The sequence below is a fragment of the Trichoplusia ni genome, chromosome 4 (assembly GCF_003590095.1).
Source record: "Trichoplusia ni isolate ovarian cell line Hi5 chromosome 4, tn1, whole genome shotgun sequence".
Lineage (NCBI taxonomy): Eukaryota > Metazoa > Arthropoda > Insecta > Lepidoptera > Noctuidae > Trichoplusia > Trichoplusia ni.
The window spans coordinates 11,051,821-11,076,825 of NC_039481.1; the positions used below are offsets into that span (position 1 = coordinate 11,051,821).

The 25,005-nt window shown below is 34.9% G+C and overlaps 1 protein-coding gene across 1 annotated transcript in view; it reads left to right on the forward strand.

The window, feature by feature from the left end:
- The window catches only part of LOC113492998 (neuroligin-4, X-linked), a 39,846-nt gene extending 21,021 nt beyond the window's left edge, over positions 1-18,825 (forward strand). Inside the window, exons 4-11 of the mRNA XM_026870760.1 lie at positions 7,047-7,163; positions 9,178-9,303; positions 11,474-11,624; positions 11,712-11,924; positions 13,894-14,032; positions 15,653-15,804; positions 16,106-16,264; positions 16,351-18,825. Coding sequence (XP_026726561.1) covers positions 7,047-7,163; positions 9,178-9,303; positions 11,474-11,624; positions 11,712-11,924; positions 13,894-14,032; positions 15,653-15,804; positions 16,106-16,264; positions 16,351-17,200 — 1,907 coding nt within the window. The 3' untranslated portion in view covers positions 17,201-18,825. The remainder of the gene's footprint in view (positions 1-7,046; positions 7,164-9,177; positions 9,304-11,473; positions 11,625-11,711; positions 11,925-13,893; positions 14,033-15,652; positions 15,805-16,105; positions 16,265-16,350) is intronic.
- The last annotated feature ends 6,180 nt before the right edge of the window (positions 18,826-25,005 follow it).

Genomic DNA, 25,005 nt, shown 5'->3' on the forward strand with positions numbered 1-25,005 from the left:
AGTTACCTATTCGAATTCTTTGTTCAATTAATGTTATAATTAGCCACTATTTTTTTTTTACATCTCTCTTAATCCAATCCGAAGCCAAGTCAACAATGTGACGTAATTTCTTGAAAACTTTTTCTGTATCTCAAAACAATACCTTCGTTTACAACTCAATTTTATACTTGGCACGTAACAAACTGGCCGGCGTGGAACAAAATCATTTTATGGTTTATTGTTCCGTCGGTTTGCTTTCGTAATTAAAACGGGTATACTGCTCGAGTATTGTAGATTCTTCGCCGTTTGGCAAATTAGTTTTGTTTATTTCTACATTTGTTTTTTTTTGGTTTCCATTGGAAGTGTTTTGCAATTGGAATCGGAATACAAGTGGATATTGCGGTTTGGGAAACTAATAGTTGTAGACTTGTATTGCCTTTAACGTTTTCGTTTTAAGTTCGGTTTTCTAAGTGTTACAGTTTTATAAAACCAACTAGCTGTTGCCCGCGACTTCGTCCGCGTGGTTAGAAGATATAGGTTAAGATTTATATCTACCCTGTTTTTTCCACATTTTCCATTGTATATTAGCTCCTATTGGTCGCAGCGTGATGGTTTATAGCCTAAAGCCTTCCTCAATGAATGGTCTATTCAATACAAAAAGAATTTTTCAATTTGGACCAGTAGTTCCTGAGATTAGCGCGTTTAAACAAACAAACAAACAAACTGTTCAGCTTTATATATTAGTAATAGATATAGATTAGTAGTGTTTTTCGTTTTCTGAAATAAAGGAGCGTGAAAATTTACCGAAAACTATAAATGATGCCAAAAAACTTTCTACCTAGTTTTAATCAAAATATCCGTTTATTATTAAAATACATTGACAAATGGTTAAGCATATTTTTTGTTCTACAGAACATTTATAATTTTAAGAATTGTACCAGGTATCGGGTAGGTGGTGGTTGAAAAGAATCCACCAAAATCCTTCTCAGAAGTTTCGCTATGCCATCATTTCTGTAAAAAAAATAATTTCTATTTTTTGTTTATTCGTAGCTTTTTTTCCTTAATTTTTGATGATTATTGTTAATCGACCTTTTATATTTTTTATTTTCTTGTTCCTCACTAATTAACCTGATGAGTACTGATAGTATTCGTTGAAATTGATACCTTAAAATATTCCAAAGGATACTAAAGAATGATAAAGTATTAACACTTAACTCTATTCCAAGAATGTCTTTATTGAAGTTTTGGTCAGACGTCTTTTTTTAGATACTTTTGACCAAAAATTGTATAACCACAAAAACATTCGAGGAAAAGTGTAACAAAAATAACCGGGATATTTGACAAAAAAAGAATAAATTTCTGGAGAGAACAATGAAAAAAATCTCACGACATAAATTATGGCGAAAAATATGAATAATGGCCTCTCTTAGACGTATTGAAAGTTAGCCAAGAATAACGATGAAACAAATTCGAAATAAAACAAAGATATTGAAGGTGTAGAGGCAATCCTTTATCCTACAGATTGTCGATATTCTGAGGTACAAGAGTACTAGAATATTCACCTATACAGCATCGGAATGTATCTCACAAGCTTTAAGGCTACTTTTTGTCTTATCCGATGTGAATAATTTTAAGTCCAGTAATATTTACTCGTCTAAACAGATAGCCTTTAAAGTGTTTTTGTAAACGATTTAGATATTATTATGCAAGCAGGCCTCGGCTATACTAATTCAGTGGTGAAAACACATTTTTTAGAGAAAATCGAAGCCTCTACATAATCATTCCGTACGAATTGTAATTTAATAACATACTTTTTCTGGTTTAATAATAATCAATTATTAGAGAACTGATGTTTTTAATTAAAATCCCACCAGTCCCAGACCAGTAACCCTTTTCAAATAATTAATTAAAGTTTAAACTTTTCCTCATATTGCAGTACTAATAAACAAAGCAACAAGATACATTACGCAATTCAACAAAAAAGAAAATACCCGACGGAGAACAGTCTGAAATCTCCCGCTTCAATTCAGGGTATGCAACGTTCAGTCCATGCAATTCCCACTGAATAGGGTAACCATTCATCTTATTTTACGGACATCGACCTACATAGAAGCTTGAGAAATGCGGCTATTTTGAACTAGCCAGTCTTCATTGTTTGCCATTGATCGAATTCAGAAGCTTGAATGATGACTATCATTTTTGCGTGGAGTGTAATTTTCGTGGCATTCAAGACTACGATCGACTTAGTGAAATTGATGTTATAAGTTAAATTATAGATAATGTTGGACGTGACTGGACTTTTGGAGGATTTCTTAACAATGACCTTCGGTTTTGTTCGGTCATTGTTGTGCAAAAAAGTGACTTTACAACACAAAAATGAACAAAATTAAATATCGGTTGGAGCTTGGAGAAAATGGTCTTCAAAAGTTTCGCCTTTGCTTTTTTAGATACAACAACTGATATGATACAAATGCCATAAGCGTCCCAGCCTTATATGATAAAAACGTCCCAGGGTACAAAACCTCGTCCCATATAAAGTGGAAGGGTTGGCGGTTTAAAATTTCCTTACCGTTTATCACTGGTGTCATAAAAGAAAGTATATTTAAAAATACGTCGAAGTTACTTTGCCTGCGTTAAGATTGCATACAAACCCACACACAGAACGGCAAGGTAACCACGACAATGTTACACAAACTCGAGAAAATACTGAAAACAGAAAATAATAAAGTGAATGATCCCGATAGTCTTCCTTACCATCCCTTTACTTGCATATTCACTGCCAACTTTTTAATCAAATCTTAATATCCACTAAGAAATATTATATGCAAAAAGTGTCCTAGCAGAGATACTGAGACCCGTTCTCATTTTGCCTCGTTGCCTCGAAGCAACGACGGTAATATGCGCTTATTTTTTAAGTCCATTACAAAAACCCTGCTTGAAAATCTGCCTTAAGTTCTGTAGCATCCCAGTGCAACGGTTGGGAGCATTATTATTAGTGCTTTTTATGGCTTAAGTTGTAGTTATCATAATGGTTAATGTAGTCAAAAGATTGTTGGTACCGAGTTAACTTACTTGTTCTACGTGGAAAATAGAAATGTTGGAATAATGGAAAATAATGGAAAACTTGTTTCTTATTATTTTTGGAACCAGCAAGTGAAACTATGATATTAAGTCGGGACCTCGCAATAAACGTACTATGAAATGAATTGCTTAAAGAAATAGCACAGTGACGTTTAATAAATAAAATCAAAACTGACTTCGAACAATCATACTACCCCATTTTTTTCCCTTTAATTAAAATCTTCCCCGGACTATTGCCGGTCTTTAAATCCAAGTATCGATATCTGGACTTTCTCATCTATTTGTTCCGCTACAGTACAAAGACTAATGAAGAGATATTATTGAGGTTTTCCAGTCAAGAGTAAACAACTTGAAAAACAAAGGAATAAAGTATCAAATGAAGAGGCTGCCGGGTTTATTAATCTTTTAGACGTTTTTTCGATTACCGTTTAGCGGAAAGACTTGTATTTATAAAAAGGAATCGAGTTTTATTGTGCTTTGTTGTTTTGTTTCATGAATTTTAATAATGAGAATACTTTTAGGATATACTTATTATCAGATGCATTCAGATAAATAGTAGAAAACAAATGAAAGAACTGTCTACGGGAATTGTGGAGTCAAAAACGAGAATAATGTTTCAATGAAAAAAGTTTCTAGTTCTAAAAAAATAATTAAATAACTAAGTACTTCTAAGACACTCTATGTCGAAGAAAAAACAATCTATTTTAAAATACCCACTTTATTTTTCGTTACCAACATTAAGACAACGATAAACAAAACTAAAACAGTCCTTTTGACAGCCAATCAAAACTAATCTTATTTTACAAAGAGGGATTGTCAATAACATCGGTTTTACCACTAGAGAAAATAAACGTATTAGTCTGTTACTGACATATTTACATCCATACAATTACTTTTATTCTTCACTAGTGGCACCCCGCGGTTTCGCCCGCGGTGAACCCGTTCCGGTAAAATGCGAAGATTTATTAAATAATAACCAATACCTTCCTATATATATGCCTACAACTGGGCACAGGCCTCTGCCTATATAGGGAAGTTTTAGAACATTATAATCAAATCAACACGCAAGCTCACTGCAAGATGGCGATTTCAGATTCAAATATTGGGAACATAGGTATCTTCACTTTGTTTTCCGTCACCATTTGTCACTAGTTCCTTAAATTATTAAAAAAGGAGGTACAACGTTGCAAAGGTTGGTTCAGTACTTTGCCTGTGTTTGGATCGAACCGTAGCCTCGTGCATACAAATAAAACTGCATATAACTGCAAGACCACTACAACAGCAGATGTATGACGATTACAAAGGTGATATGAAGACAATTTAGCATGGAATTTCCAAAATCGGTCTAGTGGTTAAGGCATAAAAGCGTAACATATAAACGATTATTTGTACTTACTTTATTAGTTCATTTGAGCAAAAAATGATGTTGCTAACAATGCATATATCCTTTAAAAAGTCAGACTTTAATTAACTTTTAAAAATCTCGCATGAAATTCTCTGTTTCGTTGGAAATTTGTTAATTTCGTAGTTATTTACTCATGCTTGAGATTAAAATTTTCAAGAGATAAGATTTGAGATGAGTCTTTCTTAATTAAGGTGTTGCATTATGTTAAGATGGGAGCTTTTTAAAAAGGTTGTAGGTGTCTTTAAGATAATTACTTCGACGAAAAAAACATTTTTCTTTTTTTACTTTTTGGGAAACATTTCTTATTCCATGTTTGTAAGTGGCCATTTATATGATTGCCGATTGTAGGTAGCAGGTTAAGGTGAATGACTTAGAGTGTTTTCTTAATATTATAAAACGACTACTTTGTTGATTATTACACTAGATTTATTCTTGCAGCAGATTTGTAAGGGTAGGTTGTAAATGGAAAGACGTGCTGCTGGGGAGTTTGTAGCGCCGTTTCTTCTCTCACAGCAAAAGCACTTAGGAAGCGGTGATGGGTGGGCAAAACTAGGTGCTGTCCAATGTAATTTGACCTTCAAAAAGTGCTATTTAGTAGCCTAATTTGAATAAATGACTTTTGATTTGATTGATTTGATTTGAGCCCGCGCCTAACATCTTTTTATTCGTATGTAATGTTTTTCTTCACCAGATATTCCCTATTCATAATTGATTCATACAACGTTTGATGGGTCAGCTAGTTAGTGCATAATATTATAATTTAACGAACAGTTTTTACAGTCGTTGGACATTTGAGTATATTTACTCAAATTTAATTAAGTATTTTTATTTTTATTATTGTTTATCCAACAAAACTAAAACCATTTTCGTCCTCATAATCATTTCAAGGAGTCATCACATTTTATTTTCTATTTAAAGTAATAACTACAGCAGTACCTTCCATTTAGTTTAAAGACTTTCTCAAATGATCATTATTAAGGATTACCACGTCCGGAATGTCCCGCTGGAGACCGTTCTAATCGCCTGTTTTCACACAGTTGAAACTAGCGCTAAGTTTTAGATGTTTCATCACGTTCCGACTGTATTTAACTGTGTCAACTAACTGATATTAGGGGATAATTCATTTTTAGGGTTATACGTAAAGTGTGAAGATAGAACCATATTACTGAGGCACAGTCAGAGTCCGTCTGTCACTCAGCCTTACCTCATGAACTTTGATGAAAAGGCAGTCAATATTTTTATAAACTACCTGTGTACCAAGTTTCGTCTAAATCCGTTTAGAGGTGCGTTGGTTTAATGCGTGGAAGAGAAACAAACATCCATGCATCAATATAGTAGAGCAATGAAATTGCCTTTATTTTATAGTAAATCGAGTACACTTCATTATTATCGGATGTTAATAATCTAAATACTCGCCTAGAATTGTTGGATCAGTTCCGTATAATAATGCTGAGGTAAGGTATTACCACATTGCTACGGCCGGTGTAATAATAATATTTGGCAAGCACAGAGGTGATCCCAATATCTCGTCATTAGTACACGCTAATATCATGTTAATATTAAGTTATGAGTTGAACAGGTTTAAACCTATCACTTTCCTAATACTAAGTAATGCTTGCGTGTAAAGGACAACATCTAAAAATATATAAACGAAAGAGGCTAGATATATTTGGATTTAAGCTACGCTTTAACTCGAAATGAAGTATTGAGAGCTTTACATAGATATTTTTAAAATTACTCAAGGTTATCGTGAATTAATATTGATAGCGATTGCACATCTGATTCAGATCCTAAAATAAGTATTTAATTCAAAATTTTAGACATTCAAAAATGAAATATTACCAAAAGACAAGGCAGAACTTGTAAAACTCCATTTTGCAGCCAACAAAATTCTCTGGTGACTTCAAAATCGTGCATTTTGTATCGCTCAAAACTTTTTCGTCGATGAAAAACAGGCATACACGTTCGCAAACTATTTGAGCTAGCGAAAATTGAAGCGTGTCTACAGTGAGGAGATTTCCCCGGCGGCTACTTCACTTTAAAACGTTGACGATGCCTCGTTGTTTGACGATCGAGATTCTGATAGGCAAACAAATTTAAGTGCTTCTACAAATTAGGAACTTTCAAGACCTGATTTTGTTTGTCAACTTTGAGACTTTTTGTTGCTTCCAAGATGATTTGTAAAATTATTGAAAATAATAATTGATTGTGTGAGTTTTCAAAACATTTTTAAGAATACTTATATACATAAGTATCCTTTGAAGGAAAAATATGAACTCTTCTCTAAGATGACGCTTCCTTGTTTCTCATAAACCAATAAAATCAAATAATAAAAAAACCTATTTGTACAGTACGTTTACTGCCGCGAGTTTGACTCGTAGGTACTTTAGTAGAAGGTAGGTCGGTTTTCCTGTACGCATTTTTTCCAATGTAAAGTTTCAATATGTTTTTAAAACAAAGTAGTTGGCACACTGTCTAAAAGTCATATTTACGCTTTGTAATTACAACTTAATTATTATTTATAATTATTACAATTTTTTTTTACCATTATATAATTTAATATATTTCTCGTTTGTTGCAGGTTTACTCTTCCATAGAGCCGTCCTAATGTCGGGGTCGGGCCTCAGTCCGTGGTCACTGGTGGCCGACCCCAGCAAGTATGCGGCGTTAGTCGCTACTCATGCTAACTGTTCTCCAGGTAAGAATCAAGTCAACTTATAGCATTAGCATAAGAAATGATGTACATGGCTTTACTATAATTATACTATACCTCGATGATATACATCGAGAAAATAAGGAGTTCAAGTTTATCATAATATCGATAATCTAATGTAGATTCCTATTAGAGTGCAAATCATCCAAAATGCAATATGGGAGGCTTTCTTTTATTATAGAGACAGAAATTCTGTAAAATGTTGACATCAATTGTTTTTAACAATAAGATTTTTATTCTATTTTGCAAAATTCAGGACCATATAAACTCTTTAAGTTAAAAACCGGAGTATACAATAAACCGGGGTATATCTTATCTAGAAAAACAAAGCGTCAAATAAATATTCAGAATTCTAAACTAAAAGGGCTTATCTCAACGGCACTTAAGTATTCTCCACGAGTTTCGCACAGCACCTGCAAATTAGCAACAGATGCAAATGACGTCACTTTAAAAACATACATTACTTAAGGTTGCAGTTGTGAATGCTGCAAAATAACTTCTTCTGTATGCAAAATAATTTTTGTTCCTGACAAATCTGATAAAGTAAATAGAGAAAAATTTGAAATCATCATAGTTGAAACATCAGAGATATATTAACACGAAAACATACTAATTATCATCATTCGACACTTCAAAATTCAATTTCCCGTATCATATTTACTGTGAAAAACAAAATGGGATACCTCACCTTTTTCCATAGCGTCGTAATATTCCAAAATTACAAATATAAAAAAAATATCGGCAAAGTTTGCATCAGTAAATGGAAACCAGCATTTGAGTATCGGCGACTTCCTTGATAGCACCGTACGCAATGCACAGACATTCAGTAACTTCTTGTTACAGAAACTGCCACCATATTGCACTATCACGGTTGGCATGGCTCCAATTTAATGCACGTTACTGCCTTTGTAAAGCTGCATATGTAGGCCGATACGTTCGGGGTGAACGATGGAACAGATAGTTGATACGAGTTTTTTTAACTATAGAATTGATGGTTGAGGATTGATTATATTTTATTTTGTAAAAAAAGTACTATGAAGGTTGCAACATTTTGATAAGCTGTAGTAATTATTGTTAAGTAACAAAGTAATGATACTCATAACTTGCATAATTACAGGCTTTCCCTAATAAGTATAAACTGAACATGATGCTGTGGCTGGTGAAATTACTTTTTGGAATTGTCATAACACTTAAAAGCAACAAAACATAGAGAACAACCATAAAAAAACATTTTCGAAATTGCAAAAAGACCCTCATTGAGGACTGGGTCATTAAAACCGATCAAAAGATTATAACAACCTCCTCCATGATGTTAAAAACCTCATTACGGCACACGAGTAATTCCAATACAAATAATAATAAAGGAGAAGGATATTCAGATATACATAACGATTAATATACATTCCCATTTTCCTAAATATCGAAAATCTGCAAGCGACAGTCCAAAAGCGAATTTCTGGACCAAATAGCCTCTCAAAATCTCAGTAATAGTCGTGAGCACATAGCCGGTGTCGTCGCCTAAACCCAGTGTTTAGTTGACTTGAATCCCATGACAATGAGGTGACAAGTGCAGTTTACTGCTTCAGATAACTTGGAAATAGAGAATGGGAACTGGGCGTGTTTGCTGCTGGTAATTATTTAAGTTTGCCGAATGACACTTAGACACGAGAGGGATTGAAGCTACGTCAAAATAAACCGTGGTTACTGCATGGACATTCTACCTGCTAATTGTCCAAATTATTTAATTGTTATTACGACAAGGATTACAAAATTATTGCGACCGATAAGAGAGCAAATTGCATAAGTGAAGATCATGGCATAAGAATGTGTATGATTTCGATTTTTAATTATTTTACAAGCTGTCTGCTTTACGCCTCTTTCGATCTACCAGCAATACGGTCTAAATTCTCAGTATCATTAAAACAGCCATTTATAGAATCAACATCGTAATACCTAGGTTAGGTTGTTGGACAATAATTAAACAAAATTATGTTTACAGAATTAACACCGCCGGCTTTGCTGCGGTGTTTGCGCGAGCGGCCGCTAGAGGCGCTGCTGTCTGCGCCAGTGCAAGCACCCGACTTTGCCTACGCTTTCGGGCCTAGCGTCGACGGAGTTGTTATAGGTAAGTGATATTCACCTGAAGGAAACCTTACAGTCTTTTGCGATATTGTTTACAAAAACTTTTATGAATGCATGAGAAATGCAGAAAATGGAGCAAAACTATGCTAAAGTAATTTCTTAAAAGGTATTACAGAAGAACTTTGCAATTTTAAAAGGTTTTTTTCTATGATTTCAAGAATTTAACAGAATAAGTACTTCGTGTAATAACCACTTTACGTTCATAAAAAAGTTCTTAGAATTCACTTGTTCCATTCATAAAAATATAAAAGGATATCTATAACCAGTGAATACACCAAAATCACTTACTTTTTCAAAGAAGCCCGACTAAAATAAACTGTCACCAATTTGTCGTGCCATCGTTTATTTTCTTTAAGAAAAGAAAACAAATTCCTTTTATGCTAAAGTGTTTTCTTAAATTCAACCAAAAACATTTTCGATAAATAAACGTATTAAGATCTTTACAAACGAAGACGCCATTTTATTTTGACGCGATCGTATTTTTTTTCTATTCCATTTCCTAATACGTTGTAGTTATTTCAATATTGTTTTTTAATTGCCAAATCATAATTGAATATTTTGTTAAACCTTTTTCGTAAAAAACAACCAACATAGCAAGAATACTTGTGCTGTAGTTTCAAAACAACGTTTTCACGAAAATGTTTCTTTATTCTTTGAGTATTTCAGACATTGGTATAACAAACATCACTGACTGAACTTGGCTGATCAAGTACCGATGAATAACCATTTTTATTGGATCAACGTTTGCTGCTGAACCCCAATCCCTTTGCGACCGAATACAGCCCTAAAAAGAAAAACAAACTCACTGGCAATTAGGGACAGGACTTCAAGAATGACTTCGTTACGACTTAGTTTGATTGGCCGTCGCCCAAATAGTTTACCAATACTTTTTCGGTCTAATGGGAAAAACACGGGGAAACTTATTACAAATATTCTACGATTGTCTCCTAATCTCTTGTATTGTTGATGAAGTTAGCGTTCCGAGTATTGACGGTCACGAAGCTCCATTATTTGTATTGTTTTATGTGTTTGAGATGAAGATAATTTCATCTTGTCTCGATGCTTTGTTGGCATCAAAAAGGAGGAAGGAAGAATTTTTGACAAGTTTAATCCGAAAAATATACCAACATCAAATTTTGTAGATAAAGAAACTATACTTACATCAGATGAATACTATGGAACAGTATGATGTCAGGGTATCGACACAGACATCTATGGAGTGAAATTTTGTCCTGTATCAGTTGAGTCTTGTATCATTGAGACAATGACAGATTTGCTGTGGTCACTGGTTCAACAAATCTGTTCCAACGAACATCTGCTAAGAACAGCGGAATTAAAGCCGAGATTAGCTGCAATTCATTTGGATGAACTTAAGTACTTTCGTAGATGCGCAACGCGATTTTCTTAGCGAGGATTTTATGCAGTACACTCTCAAGGAAAATAAATGCTTCAGATATTTAGTTTATTATTTTAGCAGCGACAGTTTATTTCTTATTATACGAGTATGTGTAATATCGAAATATTCTTATTTGCGGAAAAATGTATTGATACTAAAAGCAGTACAAATATTTGAGTTCATTTTACCTTCCAAAAACCTTGGCTCAACAGTTTATTGCTTAAATTTTCTTGCGTTCCACAAATAAGCCATAAAAGATACAAGGATTTCATGAACTGCAGTGCCTGTAACCCAAACACTAGACATAAATCCACAAAAGTTTTCGTGTTTTCGCATCGGCATTCCGGCGTCTTCCACCCGCTGTTATTAAATTGTCTCAGGGAACTTTTCTCATCTCGCGCTTCGAGCGTCAACGTTTTCTGTTAGCTCAGTTTGTTGAACAAGGATTTTTTCCTTAGGTTGATCTTCGTTCTTTGTGATGTTGGACAATTAATGACCGCTTCTGTTTGTGCTAGCTGTTTTGAAATTCTGCTTTGTTAATTTCAGTTTTTTCGCCGTGTCTGGTATGACAAGGATTTTCTTTGCCCTGGGGGTTTAGACTTAATATAATAAAATGAGGGTGTAAAGGCTACATTTTTTCTAATTATGTTCTCTGTCTTTTTGTTTGAAGGTAAAACAAAGTTATGAAAGGACTTTTCGTAAATACGTGATATGTATGAAATGAAGATGTGAAATAATTAGAGATGTTGTTCAACAGACACCGGCGACCTGCTAGTGAACCCAGAGAATGGGTACGAGTGGGGAGGTCAGACGGTCGCGCATGCGCCGCTCGGCAAACAAGCGCAAAACGCCATCAACATCATCAACGCGGTGCTGATGAGGAAGAGCGCTGTTGCGCAGCTTACTAAGTAAGAAAAACACCCAATATACATCATACAAACCTTAAAATGCTTCGATCATAAACAAAATACCTAATCCATTGCTCCTTTTCTTAGGTACGACTTAATGCTAGGAGTAACAAAAGCGGAAGCATATTTCGCTTTCAGCGGAGATGACGTCCAATACGGTATCGAAGCCGACAGAAGATCCAAGATCTTGAAATCCTTTGTAAGGAACACGTATAGTTATCACTTGTCGGAGATTCTCGCGACTATTATTAACGAGTATACTGACTGGGAACGGCCTGTGCAACATCCGATTAATATAAGGTGAGTTTAGAGTGTGTAGTTGTGAGAATAGACTCAAGCAATTTTAATTTTACTGAAATTCTAGTTATAATTGATGTACAAATCCAAGCAAAAAAGTTGGATATACTAGCGATTTGTATCTATTTGAAAATCATCATGGTAGTCAAAAGCACAAATCACGTTTTTTTCTAGCAGCTAGCTACAGTTGAAAAACCCAAAAAGAAAACAATGAGGATGTAGGATATAATTATTACTGTACAAAAATAAGTTTGGATTAAAATAACACTAAAAATGTAAAGAAAGTCAAACTATAGCGTTAAATACAAAATTGCTTAATTTTAAAGTTAGAAATACCTATTACAGTTTTTGGATGGACTTTCTTGTATAGCTTAAAGAGAGCCAGTCTTTGTCTTAGAAATGCAGACAAAGATAATATCAAGGAAGTAGTATAAGAAATGCGAGCCAAGTCTGCCAATTGTTAAGTGACTGTATTTAGAAAATGTTTTCAACAATACAGACATATAACAACTCGTTTTCACAAATTCAGCTTTGAACATCTCACGTATGGTGTGTACTTGTTAAAAAAAAGCTATTACAAAAAGTCTGTATAATGCTGCATAGTTTTTATCGATAAGTGGGCAGCTACTGATTCGAGAGCTATCTTCATCCACAAATTTCGTTCAGTTAAGTTCATTCATACACTTGCACAGTCATTTTCACATGAAGGAAAATGTAAACCAACGGATGAAAAAGAAAAATCTTTTAAATATCGCTTCACCCAAAATCCGTCGCTCGTCAATTCAGATCCTGGGTCTGATGGATCGGACAGACATTGTTCGTCTGAATCAGTTTGATAGCTTGTGTCGATCACATAGTCCAATACAATCGCAGAAAATAGACTCGCGTCGACGGCAGGCCAGACAAGACCTAAATAATTTTGAATAGAATATAAATGCATTCAGGCTTGCTTCGCCGATTCCATTTCGGCCGTGCCAATGAAACAAGAATTTCTAGAAATAGATATGTATGAAATTTGAATCTTATTCTTGAAGTTTAAATTGTTGATAGCAAATTGCAGTATCGTATCGACTGCTTTCAACCGACTCTTATTTGTCTGTAAAGTTTTAAGTAGGACTTCAGTATTTCATTAAATGATAAGGATTTCAAATCGATGAGTACTTTTAAATAATGTGATGCCATCGTTACATCTTCAGTGTCCTTCAGAATTTGACCTTCTCAGAAAATCCGTCAAACATTAATCCAAAGACGAAGAGAGGAGAAATTATAATTACATCATTAAGACTTGACAAGGATTCATTAATATTTCAATTTGCCAGTACACAAACCCTATTGGGAATAATTAACAAGACATTGGACACTAATTAGAATAAATTGTTCGGTGTCTACCTAGAGGGACTTTAATTTATTTCCATCTTAAGAGATACCCTGAACTTTGTACTCAATTGAAATTAAACTAGGATCCCTAATCGCCTTCGCATGGTTTCACTAATTGATTTTATAGATTATAATATAACTACAAATTATAAATCCCTATGGGTCGCCGTGTATGAGTTTCAAATATAAATGAAAAGAGTTAGTCTAGTGATAAAAATAGTCACTTAAAACAACACTTTTCGTGTTTATTGATTTATTTATTTTTCATTGGTATTTGATTATATTGTTTCTAACTATTTAATGGTTGTTCAAACATTAAACCTGTTTGAAAATGATTTTGAGCGAACCACCATGATTAACTAAGATTTTAGCTTAAAGTCTTGTACATGTTCGTAAATACACATACAAGGACCACGAAGATACATTTTACGTGTATAAATCTCACGAGCATGAGCATCCACATTCAGAAGCACTATCTACAAAACAGACAAATATTCAACCCGAGAAATGCGCAGAAGGCACTTAGTCACTGCGCCAATGGTACAGTCAAATCACTTTAAACATTCAAGGTGATTAATATTCAAACATTTGCTAGGGACGAGACGCTGGAAGCCTTGAGCGATGCCCAAGTTGTCGCCCCAATGGTACTGACGGCGGACACACATTCAGCACTCCGCAGAAATTCGTACCTCTACGTGTTTGACTACCAGACCAAATATGGTGACTATCCGCAGGTAAGATTTGTTGGAAAATATTTGTATTGATCTTTATGTCAATTTAGTACAGTACACTGAATAAATTCTGAAAATGTCCTGGTTGGTGTAGCAGACATTCTACAGGAATGTAGAAAACATAGTGATACATAATTAATGTTCTTAGAATTACTGTATTGGAAGTATTATTTAAGTAAAGAAATGAACCAGGAAGTAAGAATAATGATTAAAGTATTCAATTATTTGATGTAATTGCTCCTCAAACGAAGTAACCAGCAGAAAATGGTGAATCAAAAACCGATTCAAACAACATTTCACAACGGTTAACGAACCAACCTTTTGAAACCAACCTCGTATTTAAAGAAGCATTAAAAATACATTTCAAAATAAGCACTCGAAATTTGTAACGTCTTACAACACCCGGAATTCCACAAACACGAGTCATCAAACGAATTTCAAAACACAATCGGCACTCCGAAACTTTCATAGTAGTTCACCGAACAATTAACGTGGCCCCAATGGCCCACATTTCAAGTTAACGAGCCTAAACTGGAAACAAATTAGATTTATGAAATTATTTCATTACTTCAATCGAAGTTTGTTTAGTTTTTGAAGTTTCGAATCGATTAGGGACTTGATTGTTTATAGTTGCTCTTATCTGGATTAGGCAAGTTTAAGGCAATATTTCAACGTCTGAAAGTGAAATACAGAAAATTAATCAACACATTTTTCTTTTATATAAGGCAAATGATATTTAAATAAATTTATTTAACACTGTACGTTTATGAGAGATAAACTATTTTATTTTAATTATATCATAAAATATGTATTTTAGTGCCAGAGTATTGATTTTAAGACCAAAAAGCTATGTAATCGCTGGCGCGGTAAACCTCAATATTAATAATATGATATATGAGCAGAGTGTAATGGTTCGATTGATAGAGTTTTGGAAATATTCAACAGCCAATTGATAAAATAAAATTGTAACTTATATTTTAATCACATTTGGCTAGTTGATATACCCCAAATTGTCAAAAATAATCACAGTGATGCACGTTTTGGGCATTCTGTACACGACTACATCGACTGTCCCTAATAATAGAGCTCATTAACCAACTGATTAATACCGATACATCACATAACCAACACCAACCGGTTTCCGGCACAAACTACAAACTACCCGCATTTTGAGGAGCAATTACCAACCGCCCATTTAACGTAGACACTTTACACCCTACAATTTTGAAGTAGTTGGAGGTCAATCTTGATTAGACGCCTGCGATGGTGTTGTTGATAATATGGAAGCGTGGAGTTACCTCGCTAGCAATAGATGAGCTAACAAGGGCAATAAACCGGCTTAAGGAACAATTTTGAATATTGGAAACAGTGTTATGATAGTTTAAGCAATAAAGGGTAGCCATTAAATGGGGCCTACTGATCGTTAATAAATTTACAGTTTAGCAATCATAAAGACGTAGTAGTTTTGAATTTGTACAGATATTTATATAGTATCTTAGATAACCAGTCTGATTACCGAAATTATTAAGTACTGTATCGAAACATCGACATTCTTCATCAAATTTAATCGAAACGTTTTTCGTTGCAGTAGATCTCAATCTAAATTGATTCTTTTCCCATTAGCGCCAAGGTTGCATTCACGGTGAAGAGCTACCCTATGTCTTCGGAGCCCCACTCGTGGGTGGACTGGCCCACTTTGCGAGAAACTACACGAAGGCTGAAGTGGCCTTGTCCGAGTCTGTTATGCTGTACTGGGGCAACTTTGCTAAGACTGGGTGAGTGCTGGAAAGAGTTTATCAAATAGCCTTTTTATTAGTAGGTACAGTGTTATTTATTGGATAAATTTCAATCAGGATTCAAGAATTTTCAGTGAAATGAATAAGAAAAAAATAACAGAACTCCCAGACAGAATTTAAATTATAAATTGTTGCGCTGGTGTATTATGGCGTCGACACTTATTCGTTGTATCAATCTAGGCTTTATTTTTAATCTTCTCGTTTTATCTTATCCTAAATGAATGTCTTTTGTTTTACATAATTGTAATACGCATTTTAAATTAAAAACTTGTTTGTTTAGAAATCCCAATGAAGCTCAAGAAAGTGATCCGATAAGAGCAGGCAGACAAGAAAGAGTAAGAATGAAGAATATTGAATGGACCGCGTACGAAGCAGTGCATAAGAAATATTTGAATATTGATACCAAAGCCAAATTAAAAAATCATTACAGAGCTCATAGGTAAGTCGTCTCTGCCAATATAAATGCAAAAAAAAACAATTTACCATTTTTTTTTTCATATTCATGATAATTCTGTTCGTCAACAGACTATCGTTCTGGTTGAACCTCGTACCAGATCTTCACCGTCCAGGAGGTGAGGACGTACCTCCCTCTCATCATCAGCTAGAACACGAAGAAACGGCTCTTCAGCCGACTCTCAAAACATTTAGCCCGCCATTCAAAAAGACAACAGATATCATTATTACTGACACTGGACTCGCAACAAAGATACCAGTTCTGGGAGTGCTCAATATTACTTCACCATTAAACTTTAACATTATGGGTATGAATCCTCCGACTCAGAGTACTGCCAGTACCGAAGTTCATAAAACTGATGCTACTACTGCCACTACCCCTGAAGATGGATTCGCAGCATATTCCACGGCCTTAAGCGTAACCATCGCTATTGGATGTTCTCTGCTTATTCTCAATGTTCTCATATTTGCCGGAGTGTACTACCAACGTGACAAAACAAGAATGAATGGACAAGACGGGCACACAAATGGTGCTCACTTAAAAAAAAGAGTGGAAAACGGGCAGATGCCGAACAACATCTGTGGTGACTTAGAAGGAGCATTAACTTATCAAACTAGTTTGAAGAATGACCCAGCTACAATTTTAAGTCATCATCATCACTCCCATCATCAGTTACCACCGCCTGAGTTTGCGGATCTTCCAAGTAACAACGTTGCTGGTATGGCAACGTTGCCGCGAGCACCTCCACCACCCAAGCTTGGGAAAAGTAATATAAATACTTTAGCCAGCGGGCAGTTGCAAGAGAACCAGCCGTTGTTATCAGCACATCAGATGCAAATGATAAACACGAGCACACTAACAAAGAAGAACACGCAACTGAACGCGAAGTCGAATGTGACGATGGAGGAGTTGCGAGTGTGACGTCAGCGTGCATGACTGCAACGAGCCGGCAGTTGCAGCGACGTAGTCCACCATGACGAGATCGTGTGACTTGAGCCGGACCTTCTCAAGTGCGTCACAGATTACATATAGACTTTACTGTGCCCCTTGAACTTTGAAGGTTATTAATATTTAAGACATTCGTTCTAAGAAAGACAAAGTGAACTGAAACAGTGACTTTCAACAAAACTCAAAGTGAAATATTGAACCAAGTGACGTTCGTGATTATCATATCTAAGACGTTGGAGTGTATAGTGTGTTATTGGACGATTTATCGATGTATATGATTGTAAATAGCGATATACTTGTACATAATTTAGCAGCTCAGCCGCATATCCATCCTAATTACGATTATGGTAATCTCAAAAATAGTGAAATTTAAATAAAATATTAAAGGTTAATCGTCGTTGTTTACGAACGGCTGTTAAAATTTTATGAAATCAAAGCTAGTTTAGTTGTTACAGCGCCATGTAACAAATTGTTTCTTCAACGTTGTTTTACGCGCGATTTATATCTAGAATATCTGACAGCGTAATAAGCTTATTCTCCGCGAGGCCCAGATAAGGTTTCATTGTATTTAAGTGCAGCTATTTGCCTTAATAACGTCTATTTAGATGATTAAACCCGATACAAAGATATTGTATAAAGCTGAAAACTTGAAAAATGAATTTTGTTTCTCTTTTATCGTCCGCCCTTAAACTCGAATCAGTGTATTTTATTAATAGTTGAAACGGACAAATTTAAGAGGGAACAGAGGGTCCTTGTTCAAGCCCTTTTGATTTCAAATATAATTTTCCTTTGAACGTCTTAAGTAATAAAATTTAGACCGTTCTCGTCCGTGACATTTTTAGAAGTTTTAACAGCCGATCGAACTTGAATTTAATATTGAATTTAATAAAAACTAGATATTTGAAGAATAAAGAGACACGAACGTAATCTTCGCCAGACGTTTTATTCGGAGTTAGAAGCAATAATGGTTCTTCGGAAAGTCAGTTTGTAAGCGATTTAGTTTTGATGAATAAAAAGGTTTGCTCAAGAAACAGGTGGTCGTATTGTAAAATTGATTGTATAGACTAAGGTATATTTGTTAACACTATTCTTTGTTGTGCCAGATTAATTTGAACTTTAATGTTAATACATAAGGTACACAATGAGTTAATGGCTCATTTTTTGAATCGCCTGTTTCTTTAGTGACATCATTTTAGTTTCAACATAGATGGACCAATAGTGTTTGTAAATATGTAAATAGACTTAGGAAGCGGTATAACAGGTTGTAAAACATCCTATTTTATTTGGATTTCGAACCACGACTGATCCCATTAATTTTAATGTTTTCAATAACGTAATTTATTTAGCAAATTATATTATGGCTAGACTCATAATGTTGTATGTTAGTGACAAAATGATTATGAGTGCAGTCGGTGTTCAACTGTTTGACAACGAAGTCAACATTTTACTGTAAATAAGTTCTTTGTAATTATTTATTTGTCCTTCAATACATACTCACACAATTTTGTTGGAAGACGTAACTGTATTTATAGATATCAATAAAGTCTGTACAAAGACTTCCTTATAAAGTACTCACCGGGATACAGACTAAAAATTTTAATAAAATAAAATCGAAAATATTTCTTTTGTTTTATTTCTGAGTTACTCAAACAACTCTTTAGAAGAAAACACTGAATAAAGGTAAAATAACATAAAATTAAGATTCGTTATTTCAAAATATTGGAATCTATATGACGCAAAACGTTCGCAAACGCAAAGTTCCTTCTCTATAATATATATTTTAGTAAAGGCCATTTAATTACTGGATCATGTACTGGCCGGTATTATAGTACCTATATTACCAATTCGTACGACACAACTCATATTATATTGCAGAAATATACATTGTCAATTTTATTGTTATCGGTCATTATCGCTACCAATACAACGATTACATAAAACCTACGAACCTAAACCGTTAAACAACGTAAGTGTCTTGACGAGAAGGATTAACTGCGAGACCAGTCAGCTACGGAACAAAAAATCTTAGCAAAATGTTCGTTTATTTTTTCAGTATTACGGCTTAAACGTGCACGTTGGTTTGCCGACACTTGAAACTACTTCAAGCGAAATCCTCTTTACAACAAAGGTTTTAATATAACAAGGGAATATTCTGCGGCGAGGAAAATATTAAGGCTGGTCGTAGATTTGATTTGACTAGTACAGTAATGGTGTTGTGAACTTGTCAGAGAACCGGTATGGTATAGAAGTGGTTTCAAATTTTTATGTTATTTATTTTTAAATCAAATATTCTTAATGCCATTGCCATGCCATTAAACAAACTAAAAAAATGTGACATTAATATTTATTTAGTTCAAAAATTAAGAGAAGAGAAAGAAAGTTATCTGTGTTTTACCACACGGGCACAATTGACTGCTTGGATAAGCGAGTGGTATCGTTAACCACTCCAAAGGCACTGCACACGTTGTGTCGTAGATTCAATCCCTGCGCAGGACTAGTATTTGTCTGATTCACGAATGCTTGTCTTGAGTGTGGGTGTCTTCGCGCAAGTGATCTGAATATTTATAAAAACCCCTACTACACAAGGATTAAATTTCTTAACAGGAGTTCGTTTCAGGAGTTTGGATGACACATAACACGGTAACACCATCTCAATCTCTCAGCATAAAACTTTTTCTATTCTCTTGTTTACCATTTTATGTAGCCCGCTGCAGGTACCTACAGGCTATTTTTTCAATAATTATTCTGAAAAATCTGGTGCTGATTCACTATCTTCTAAATTAACAATTGATATCTAGGTACCTCTAACGTTTTCAATCCAGCACGATATTAAGTCCTATAAAACATCAATAGCTTCATTATTGCTATATCCTTTCAGAATATACCTCAAACTCGAAACAACCTCAAAATGAAATTTTCCCCATCACTCAAGCCGCACCCATAGAGGCTCCAACAGAAAATTACATCATTAGTGTAACGATTAAACATTTGTTTAAAGCGTTAGGGCTCGTAAAGTTGCATTAATTCCGATAATGACCGCCAGATAGTTCGCCCCAAGACTTTATGGACCCTTGAGCCTAAGGTAAGGACAAAGGGAATTAAGGGAAACGTAATTGTCTTTTATATGGACGACTTTAATATATATGTTAAGTATAATAGAAAATAGGGGGAGAGTTGATGACTCCTTAACACGACATGACAACTACTTTTAATTGAAATACCAAGATAAGACAGCAAAACAAAATTGGTAAAGAAAAATTGTATTAGTTTATAACGGCTGTATATTTCTAATATTAAAATTACAATCGCGGAATACGCAAGATACTAGTGCGAAGCCAAACTGTGTCGTGTCCTCACCCGGATATTAACTTTGCTCGACCGGCTTTTGGCACGGATGGAGGCTTTTTTTAATTTCCAGCGTTCGCTTATACGCGTGACGTTTTAACATTTGGTTAACCGGGTCAACTACTCTAGTTGTGCTGACATTGTCTTGTAATTTGCCAATAAGCTTGTTGGGGTATTTTTACTATGCACTGGTGCGTAATAATTGGTGTTGTGTGTTATATTCAAAAAATTTCTAGAACAGGGCAGTGTTCACATCAAAGCGATGGAAGATGTTTTTTTTTTGTTATATTTTAGTTTACCCCTGTGTACAGACATGAAATATTTTTAAAACGACCCGCAAAGTGATTGACTTTTCATAGGAGCCAAAAAAGTGTAATACTGCCGCCTCATCATTCATACCGAGATCCGTAATAAAAGCCGCACCTGCAGCGCCCAGGAATGCGCTGCATTGTCGACCTGAAGACCCTCCTCACATCTTTATCACGCCCCATCTCATAGCCCTGTCAAACTTTGAGGGGATCATCCCATATCCACGAAATCATCCATCCTTGTCGTCCTCACACAATACGACAGAGAAAACAATAAAGATCCTTTCAAATCCTTCACCTCCAGAGCAAACATTCAAAACATTTCACTTGAAAACAATGGGAGCCATCAGGAGGCGATGTGGGCATCATTTATTCAGCCTAACACCCTCGCGAGATGTTTCTTTATCAGCACAACGGATCCGTAGAAAACATGCAAATATTCGGAGCGAAAAGCTTTCGACTTCACCCCTTTAATGGTTAAGCAAATACAGTACGTTGACTTTAAGACTCGTTCCAAAAATAAAAAGTATTTTCGAGTTCCGACAAAAGGAGACGGAAGCTACTCGAAGTCCTCTCTTAATGGAAAACTCTGGTGTATTTGAATATCAAGTCTAATTGGTCGAAAAGTTCGCGATGTTGCAAGCAAAAAAGTGTATAACATTAAAAGTTCTCTTTGTGTCGACATTAAGTGAGAATATTGTGAGCGCTTGGAGACTGTTTCTTTTGTGGCGCTAGGAGGCGTGGCCAGCGACGCTGTTGTAGCTGCAATATCTTTTCACATCACAAATCTTGGTTCCTTTTAATTGTTTCAAACAAAGGGTGTTTTGTGATTGACCTTTTTCTGTTGTTCGACTTTTAGATGTGTCTTCATCTTGTTCTAGTATTATAAGTTTTATTTAATTGCAAATGTTCAAGTACTGTTCTAAATAACCTGCACCAGGCGCCACAAATTAATTTCTGATATATTCGTCCTTTACAACAATAACAAATGTTTGTTTTAAGTCTAGACAGGGACTTATGTGTGAAACATTTAGTTATTAACTTGAATATTATTGAAAACACATTTCTTAGTAATAATTATTTTTTGTATCAGTTTCGATGATAAGAATATAAAAAATAGTATATGAATTATAAAAATAAGTAATTAAAATTTATAAACCACAAGTATGGAACATTATTTTTGTGAGAACATTCCTTGTAATCTTCTTACGATTTTATTTTCACAAAATTATCAAGAAGAATACTTTAGATATCTTTCGAACGAAAGCTAATAGAAAATACATAACTGGCTTATTTTATTCAATTGCTTTACCGAGGAAATATTATAAGAATTATCATAAAAAAACTGCGGAGAACATTATTGGACCTCATTGACTTTTATGAGATTGCCTTTTATTGGGTTATCATTAAGCAATAGTTACAGATGTAGGTTCAGGGGTCGGCGTGAAAATGAGTAAGGGGATACCTGAACTGCGTGCTAGTTCCATTGAAATGATTCAAGTGTAAGTTTACACGTCATTCAATGTTTTTTTTTTAATTATGAAGGAAAAAAGGACGATGATAAACAACGTACCTGATTTAAAGCTAAATACTACATGACACCAAACAAGTGCGAGTTGAACTCGCGTGAAAAGGGTTCCGTACGATGTTACCTATCATGTTTTTGGTGTTAAAAAATATGTTTTCCCACACATTCCACCTGCAAATGTAAGTTGATACGCACAATATTCAGTGATTTACATGTTATTTTAATATCATGGACTTCTTATAGGTTTTCTTGTAATCTATAAGGAGAAAACTAATTTCTGTATTTTTTTCAAAATTTTAGGTTCATTAGTTTCGGAGATAAGGGGGGGGGGAATGGTCAATTTTCGTCTATTTTCTTGAATAACTTGGAAACTATTTATTTTAAAATTAAGATCTTCTCAACAAGACCTTTCATTTGATATGCAACACGATGCAGTTTTCAGTTTTTTTTTTTAATTTTCCCCTTCCCACCCAAAAATGACCCCCCATATACAGATTTCATCTGCTCACGTCACACTTCTGTGTTTGGGTCACAGGAATTGATATGTGTACCAAATTTCAACTTAATCGGTCTAACAGATTCGGAGATAATTGACTGTAAGCGACAGACGGACAGACACACGAGTGATCCTTTAAGGGTTCCGTTTTTGTATTCAGACGTACGGAACCCTAAAAATTATTAATTTAAACTCAAACTTATTTATTGGGAATATATAATATACATTGGCGTTGTATCACAGACACCACCACATAAATCGTGTGCAAAGGCCATTTATAATAAACATAAACTAGTAAATAAGCATTTTACTTTAAGTTTATTCATTATGCAAATTGAGTATTATGGGACAAGTATCTTGATAAGCTTTGGTAATTAGCCACATCTAAACAATTACTAGACCCAAAACGCAATAACACGGTGGACTCTCTCAAGGTATAGAAATAAAAGTTCTCCCAAACAGCCGTAAACAAGCAAGTATCGAGGTCATCGCCTTTACTGCTTGATTATCTGCTTCGAGCGTGGCGTGACGTCACACGTGCATAAAGATACGTCTTTAATAACAAAAACACGAACGTCTGAATCTTTTATCGTTGTAAGCATTTCTTTTTTTTCGTGTGCACGGCAAACTGTCCGTAGTCACGAAATGTATGTGTTGTGTAATTTTCTTTTATTGCCCATACACAAGTAGTATCGATGCTTTTAGTTGATGACGAAATTGGCTTTGTTCGAACATAAATAAACTGGGGTCGTTTCATTAGTAGTAAACCTATTTGGGAAGCATCCGACGTGTGGAAAATGTGTAGGTATGTTGTGTCACAGATGAGGATGTTTGCGGCGTATCACGGATGGTTTAAAGTCTCATTGGGGTGAGGGTATTGCTTTTGTAGCTCTTTTATATTCTATCAAGGAAGTTAATGTTGTTTATTGGTAGGCATTCGATACATTGAATTAATGGACTGAAATGGAAGGCTTCCTTACTGACGACACCTGATTACGTCAAAGTCTGACAGACATATTTTTTCCAAAGGAAATATCATGCTGGCTATTTGCATTGCAACTGCAGTATACTAAATTAAATCCTGATGTGGAACAGAATCTAATATTTCTTTTAATACAGAAGTACGTGAATAAATTGTAGTGCCGCTTGCTGGGCGATTCAGTGGCACGCTCACTTTGCTGGCTCAGCTCTTGCGTGCCTACAATACCAACCTGACTTAAATAAAAGCTTTCACGGGGATTCCGATCTCGTGTGGCTTTATTTTTATAACATCTTAGGTCTATAGATTTTTATTAGATAGGATATACGGGAAATACTGAAATATGTTGTGATTTTTCGCTTTTTTTCTGTTCTTGACATGTGTTTCGTTTTTTTTACTGCTCCAAGTTGTTAAAACCGTACCTTTAATAATGTAATTGATTTCTACATAACCCTCGCTTTAGGCTTATCACAGAACAATTTTCGTCACAAGTTAAGTTCTACCGAAACGTGCATAAACAAGATAATGACTTCTGAATACACACAACGTTCCCAGATTATTATTCTCTTCATTATCCGCAAGTACTCGTAAACAAAAATGAGGTTTAAGCTTCCAAATACCCCGAAATTCGGGATCTAAACAATGCGAGTTTGCAAAACCGTCCACATGAACGGTTTTGAACTGACGCCCCATTTACATACGCCAATCAAAGCTTAGCATACAAATCGAATTTCGACAGGACAGACGGACGAATTTAGTTTAATTGCTTGTAATCTTGCTTTAATTTATGGACAGGTGCAGTTGCGTCTTGTCTTCGTGATAAACGATCGTCATTGTTTGTTAATGCAGATGGGATGCTCGGAGAACACCTTGCCTACATCGGTGTAACTACAACAATTGTGTCGTGTCATTATTTGGCCAAGTTTCCAACTGGTCGAATTATCCATACAAGAAGAAGACCTATTCTTAACGACATAAAGATCAAAAACATTTTTCATCTACGATATAGCGATAGAGTGGCTCACATTAGAGTTGTTCTAAAAATAAAAACAAAATACCTGCTCGCTTGTATCAGTCCGGCCTAGGGATCGAATCAAAGACCTCACTTTGAAGTAACGAGGC